Source organism: Simochromis diagramma, unplaced genomic scaffold (genome assembly GCF_900408965.1).
Source record: "Simochromis diagramma unplaced genomic scaffold, fSimDia1.1 OVJJ01000487.1, whole genome shotgun sequence".
Taxonomy (NCBI): domain Eukaryota; kingdom Metazoa; phylum Chordata; class Actinopteri; order Cichliformes; family Cichlidae; genus Simochromis; species Simochromis diagramma.
This window is the reverse complement of record NW_024387305.1, coordinates 5,342,314-5,349,393: the sequence shown is the minus strand read 5'-3', so window position 1 is coordinate 5,349,393 and position 7,080 is coordinate 5,342,314. Positions and strand designations below refer to the sequence as shown.

Here is a 7,080-nt window from a genome sequence, read left to right as displayed (position 1 = left end):
AACCACTTTGCTTCAATGTAAACAGTTTTTTTCTTAAGGTAAAACAGAATTAGTCTCACATTGTATTGCCAATTTCATTTACTGTCATTTGTAGTTATGCCTCTAATATGCCGTTTTTTTTATTCAGTTGAAGATAAAAGTGACACTTTTTTTCCCCAGACATACTGAGGTTGTTGCATGGTTTGTCTTTTATGACTCAGTATAATAATAATATTCAGCTGGCTGTAAGGTATTTAAAATGAAAGTAGTATAAAGTACTGCCCTCCAAATTTAACAAATTATCTATGTTAGTGTGCCACTATTTTGCCTAAACCTTGTCCTTTCACCCATAGAGGTTAGGATACAGCAGCATGGTGTAATTTAAAACAAATTTACATTGAGTGGTTTTTACAGAGGCCATATGTTTACGCTTTTGCATGATTTACCTTTTTGCAGCTGTATTTTTTATTTCTTTTCAGTCAATAGGTCCTACAGAATCCTCATAACAAAGATATTGAGAAAATTAATTAACCAACAACTGCATCCATAGCGTATTATATACAGTTTTGTGAAACTATATACAATTTATGTCCGAAACACAAGGGTCACTGCAAAATACTGAATCAATTCTGTGAAATGTTTCTTGAAGATATTTTAATTACAATTTCAATAAAAGGTGTAATGGGCCCACAGGCAAACGTGAAACAAAGTAAGAATGATAAAATATTCAGAAAAACAAAACACATGCGTGAAACAGAATAAAATGTTAATTACATTCATTTAAATACAAAGATAATTTCAGTAAAATTCAAAATTCATTTATGATATAGGAAATGCATGCAAATCGGATATAATAATTTCTTTGGTGGCTTAGGCTGCTGGATATGCTTTTGTCAATAATAATAACAATAACAATAATAATAATAATAATGTAAACATTAAAATGATCTAAATTATATTGTTTTGGGCCTCCCTCGGGCTATCATTAGCGTAGCCTGAGATTGATCTGTACAGGGCTATGTGTAACAATAGGTTTCGTGTCAGGCCTCTACAAAACCCACAGATGACTGAAAATAAATAATACTGAATCCGCTTATTTGTATGTGATATGTATGTATGTATGTAACTACTCCCCTGCCACTGTAGTTGCAGTCTTAATCAACAGTTAAGGCCGCAGAACCGTCTCCTCCATCTAAACCACCTTAAATGCTTCAAAGTTGGCAACAGACCACTAAAAGTGTCTCTTTCACTGCAGGGAATTGTTAAAAGCATCATACGTCCCCTTCATACAGGCTGAAGTACTTGCTGGCGTTTGAGAAGCAGAGGTAAGGCGTGCTACTTCCCGGGTAGACCACGGGCAGAGGCACGGGCAGCAGGCATCTCCCCAGCAGGTTGCTCTCTTTGTACAAAGCCGGGAGTTGCCCCACCACCACAGGCTTTCCAGTCTCGGGGAAATCGCTAACTGGTCCCTCGATTTCGTTAGAAATTTGTCGTTTCAATTTATTCCTACGGTTCTGAAACCATATTTTTACCTGGGTCTCCGTGAGCTGCAACGAACTGGCAAGGCAGGCGCGCTCTGCGCTGCTCAGGTAACGTTTCATGTCAAAAGTAGACTCCAGCTGAAAAATCTGTCTCTTTGAAAAAATAGTGCGTGTTTTCTTTTTCGTTATCATTTTATTCTTCTTGCCTGGGCTCCCTCCTTTGTGGGGGTCTGTGGCTGCGGTGGGAGAGCTGCTGTCATCGCAACTGCTGTCCCCGCTCTCGAAGCGCGCCTCCGTCACCTTCCTCTGATTTCCGCGGCTGATGACGACCGTTTCCGTTGATCCGCTACAGTCTGTGATTAACTCTGCAATAAAATGACACTTTGATTAACCCACTGTGGTCATTACTCAAACTCTGCTGTCACGTTAAACTGAATTATCGACGAGTGCGAGCTGTGCGTAAATATGAACACAGATAGAAATTGGTTCAAAGCTCTTACCACTGTCGTTGAGCCTGTCCGGGTCCTGTCTGGCTTGAGTTCCTTTCTCTTCGTGATGAAAACTGTCTTTACGCATCGCTGTGGCCAGTTCATCCTGCGATCCGGCGGAGTGACAAGTGTCACAGTTACTGCCGCTTGTCTTGAGGTTGAGGATGTTGTCGATAGTGAATTTTAGAGAGGCGGTCGGGCGACGTGGTGCTTCTGCTTTGTTCATATTCTCCAAGTCGCTCCAAGTCCTCTCTTGTTTACTTCCTGGAGTCTATTCGTCCTTAACTCTAAACCGGGACGTTAATCTCACCACTTCGTCTCGATACACCATAGCAGCAGTCACTGAGCAGAGCCTGCTGGGCTGGCTGTGCTCTGTACGCGTCGCTGCTACACACACAGGATGGAGCGCTGTGTTCTTGCTGATTGGCCCAAAGAAACGTTTAGCAGTGACCAATAACAGCGCAGGAATGGCAGGGAAAGGGGGGAGGCTGGAAAGTGATGTTGTGCCTAGACCAACAACCCCCAGTCTTTTCTGACCCCCCCTCATCTTCATGCATCTGCTGCGAGGAAAATCGTCCGGAGCCCTGCAGGGATTCCCCAGGATAATCAAGCAGTTTAATTTTACAGCATATACAGTAGACTAGGTACGCTCTGACACGGTTTTTTTTTAATTGTAGTTTTCAATCCCCCTTTTTGTGAAGTGGGCCACGCAGCTACTTGAGTGTGATTTGCGTGCTCACAGTGTTAAATATTTAAGTATTTGTCAGCTTAATATCAAATTTGACTGAAACGAGACTGGCTTAATGTAGCAGTACGTGTTTATCTGAGGAATTTGTTGACGCCCCCCCCCCCCCCCCCCCCAAAAAAAAAAAAATGAATGAATAAATAAATAAAATCTCCTTGAATTCGGATATTAGCTTTTTGTCTTTGCAAATCGTGGCCTTGATGCATTTTCTGTAGCTTTATATAGAATAGTATTTTTAAGTAAAAGCAAAATATTAATTAGAAACCAAAAACATACTTTGATTTAAATCACGCCACATTCACAAAATCGTGACTGTTTTCAGTGAGCCTCTGTATTTTGTAATTAACGCCTATTTTATTGCTGATGGCTACATTTTTGTCATTAAAAACGCTCCAGATGTAGCTAATAATAAAGCTTCCCGTTAGAGTTCACTTTGTATTAATTCTTATTTTATTACTTTTGTATATTTCATATATACTTTTTCATTTGCACCCTTTTAAATGGACCTAATTCACCTTCAGAAACTTATCTTAAATTGTGAAAACACGTTTTTAGACGTGAATTTTTTTTTCCATCCATATTGATTACCTTACTTTCTCCCAAATGAACAGCAAAGTCTTCAGACAGCGTTTCAGTCAAATGTTTAGTGCTCTTTTGTATACTCTCACTGCCTCCTTTGTGCATTGTTATTATTATATATTGTAATTATATACATGTTAGTTAGTTCACTTTAATAAAGACACACAAGGGTTTATAGTATATTGTATAGGCGATCATGCTAAGATTTAGCCGGATGCTACAAAAGTTCAAAAACTGCATTAAACTTAACTTTGTTTCCGGAACACTTTAAGCTTTGTTCCAAACACACTGATTCACTTCATTCTCTATATACATAGGTGTGCAATCCTTCATGATGATTGTTAGACTGGCAGAAGTAAAAGAAAAATGCAGTGTTTCTGTCACATATATGTTTACAAACAACTCAAATGCTGATAGTTTGTGCTTGTTTTTTTTATTTATTTATTCATTAAGTGAAAAAGTGACAAAGATGGAAAAATGTGTGACTTTAAATACAAAAGTTTGCAAAAATAAGTGTGTATTTAAACATACAGTATTCATCTTGGGCCTCCGCTGCCCTGGAGGCCTTGCCATGCTTGACTGTATTAGGGGTTATGCTATGCAAGAGCAGCACTCTTGTCGGAGTTTATGCACCGACATATAAAGATGGTTCGCTACTTTGTGTCTTATGGACTCTGCGGACTGTCTTTGAGTGCAGACAACCTTTTCGGCGGTGTTGGAGGTTATTGCACAATTAATAAAAACGAGGTGATTTTGTGTTATTAGCATACAGTTTAATAAGTCAGTCTTTACACCAGTCCTGTCATCTGCGATCTTAGCATGCTCATTGAGTGAGCAAACGTCGATAGAGGGTAGTTGATGGGGCTGGGGAAGCTTCCCACGGTTTGAGAAACGGGATGTCCGTTTAAGCTGAAACCCAGTGCTGGTGTGGGTCCTTCATGATACAGAATTGGGACCCTGACAATCCGCTGGGTAGAGTTTGGGATTTGTGCAGCCTCTAGATCAGCCGCCAGCTGCCTCTTCCATTTATTCCTCCGGTTTTGAAACCAGATTTTGACCTGAGTCTCTGTCAGGTGAAGAGATGCTGCCAAGCCGGCCCTCTCTGAGCTGCTCAGGTAGCGCTTCACATCGAAAGTGGACTCCAGTTGAAATACCTGACTGCGACTGAACACGGTTCGGGTTTTCTTTTTCCTGGCGAAAGTTGCGTCAGATGAAGCGTCTTGTTCTGTACGTGCGTCAGACACGTTTTGCGCGTCCTCCACGTCTTCCGTGAGGTTGCTGTCGCCCGTTTTCCCGTCAGGTTCGTCGCTGTCCTCAGTTATCGGCTCAGACACAGCCGGTGAAGCCCTGTCGCTGGTTGATAATGAGCAGCATGGATCTAGTGAACCTGTACTGTCTTTTGGACCTAAAGGGAGACAATGCAACAGAAGAACTTGCTTAAAAAAAGACAATCAGACATTAAGATACACATTCTCCAAATACTCCGTTATCTTCAGTCAGATTTTTTAACTGGCTACACCGTCCTTCTTATAGTAACTGGTTCATAGGATAATCTTCGAAGAGTCAAACTGTCGACACACTTATTGTTGCACCAGAAAACAAAAATAAAAGTGAAATTTTCACCTGTTTAAAAATCGTGTTTATTGTGTGTCGTAGTATACCCCTTGTCAAAAGTTTGGACAAGCATGGGCAAAGCTTAGGCGTTTTGACTGGATTGCATAACACATAATACATTCGACTAAGCGGTTTCAGGCCCGATTATGATACTTATTATTATAAATATAAATAAGAGTCCAACAACATCTTCCCAAATATGCTAGTAAATACTAATTTAATGTTTGGCTGTTGGTATTGATATGGGACTTTCATTACATGTAAACACAGTATGGTGATATTGGAGTTTTAAAATAAGCGTATTTGGCTGTGAACACCAAAGGGTGGGGCACTTTGTTCTGAGGTTGCATATGAGTGCCACAAATCCACCGAATGTGCGTAAAAGCGTCATGTCGACGTTCCGTACTACTTCGTTTTTGTTTTGCTTTGTATTCTGGGTTTTTGTGCGTAATCCGTGTGCGTAATCTTCAAGCCATACCATGGATCTCATGACAAGCAGCCATGCCGTCAATAGAGAACGAATTTCAGACACGAAAACGTTAAGACTTGCATGTGTTTTGCAGCTCAAAAATGCCCCAGCTTTTTTCACCATTAAAAAAAGATGACTTTTAATGCTCCTACTGTGGTCTATAGATAGGAGAGCTCGGTCAACTAAGGATGAGTAAACGGAGAACCGTAGTTACAAGTGTGGGTGTCACACCTCACTCGCTTCAAGTTTGCTGATTTTATCTAGGTTATATTTAAAGAGCAGAGAAGTGACTCGTGACTTGCTTGTATTTTCTATGAGTCAATCATATAGGTGACTGAAATCCTGACACCAAAGTACGGATCCACAAGACTCATTAGGCGCATTCCGGAACACTTTCTGTATGTTTATCAAGCGAAACTATATTTTTTTAAAATAACTATATGGAAAACTTACACCAATACATTTAATATATATATTATTGTAAGATCAATAGTTAAAAATGTCTTGTTGCACTGCACACGGGCAAGTGAAAAGACCTTTAACTTATTTTAGGCACGAACGGTTTTCTAACCAATATTTAACATGTTCTCGTGGCTCTTGAAGCTGTTCTATACTTACTGTGTGGTGTTTCCAAAGCTCTAAAGTTGAACGCAGTCCCTTCGCGGTACCACTGCAACAGCGAGTCTCGGTATAGAGACCGAGCTAATGAGTTGACGTCGGGCACTGAGCCGCTTGTGTCGGTGTGATATGCGTTTAGTTGTCTTTCGGTGGAGATGTCCCCTCGACTTCTATCGGTCATCGACTCCTCTACATCCTGCCTCTTGCTCAGCAGATTCTCGATAAAAAACGACGACGCCCTCGATGAAGTGGGAGCCTGAGTGACCGTCAGTTTTTCCTGCATGATCTATCGATGTCGCGATGCTTTTACACAAGAAGCCGATGGATTCTCTTTTGACCGTGCCTCAACGCAATCTAAAGTCCAAGCAGTCATTTCCAGTGATGCTGCCTTTGCGCTGTGTTGGGACGTGTAGTCATGGCCGAGACTGCGATCCCTCGGTGCCCACAGGAGGAGAGCGAAATGGATAGAAGGAAGTAGCAGTATAGTGAAACGTCAAGTCAAACGATTAATGAGTCGAGGGCATCCAGCGATTGGACGAGCACAATAGCAAATGGGGGTTACCAAGAAAAAGAGAATTACGGTCTCGTGCGTAAGCCTCTGCTGCTACTCCGTGCGCGCGTGTGTGTGGGTTCACGTTAAGGGCTGTCCCCTCGAGGTCATCCAGACAAGAGAAGACCTCTGTTCTTGAAACAGCACTCTCTTTTTGGGCTCAATTAGGGTTCAAATCAAAATAAAGATCCGGCAGGGAAGCAATCATCCTAGAGCCTTGACCTCCCTCCACTCAGTACAGAGAAGGATAGAATTTAACTTGTCAAATTCAAATAGATTCCCCCACTATCCAATAACTGTACAAACAGATATTATATGCATATCGTTTAATTATTTTATAGGCCTATTACGCCGCCATATAATATCTGGAAAGTATTTTACAGCAGCTTGATTTAGTGCTCCGAATGGTAGAATTTTTTTTTTTTTACCTAATGTTTCTACACATGAGTGCACTGAACCGTGCTAAACCTTGAAACCTTGAAAATAAATGCTGTCAAAGGTTATCCAAACTTTCCGCAATGGCTCAGATATTCCTGATAATAAGCATGTTTATCTGA

The 7,080-nt window shown here is 41.0% G+C and overlaps 2 protein-coding genes across 2 annotated transcripts; both read right to left on the bottom strand.

Annotated features, from left to right (window-relative positions):
- Positions 1–642: 642 nt before the first annotated feature.
- On the bottom strand, positions 643–2,464 carry hmx4 (H6 family homeobox 4). Its single transcript, XM_040004366.1, has 2 exons — positions 1,961–2,464; positions 643–1,825 (listed from the first exon to the last, which is right to left on the bottom strand). Exons 1-2 carry the CDS (start codon positions 2,172–2,174, stop codon positions 1,251–1,253), a joined length of 789 nt encoding a protein of 262 aa, XP_039860300.1. The 5' UTR covers positions 2,175–2,464; the 3' UTR covers positions 643–1,250.
- A 1,252-nt stretch (positions 2,465–3,716) lies between these two features.
- On the bottom strand, positions 3,717–6,778 carry hmx1 (H6 family homeobox 1). The gene is made up of 2 exons (XM_040004401.1): positions 5,974–6,778; positions 3,717–4,677 (listed from the first exon to the last, which is right to left on the bottom strand). The coding sequence occupies exons 1-2, from the start codon at positions 6,254–6,256 to the stop codon at positions 4,061–4,063; spliced, it is 900 nt and encodes a 299-aa protein (XP_039860335.1). The 5' UTR covers positions 6,257–6,778; the 3' UTR covers positions 3,717–4,060.
- Between the last annotated feature and the right edge of the window lie 302 nt (positions 6,779–7,080).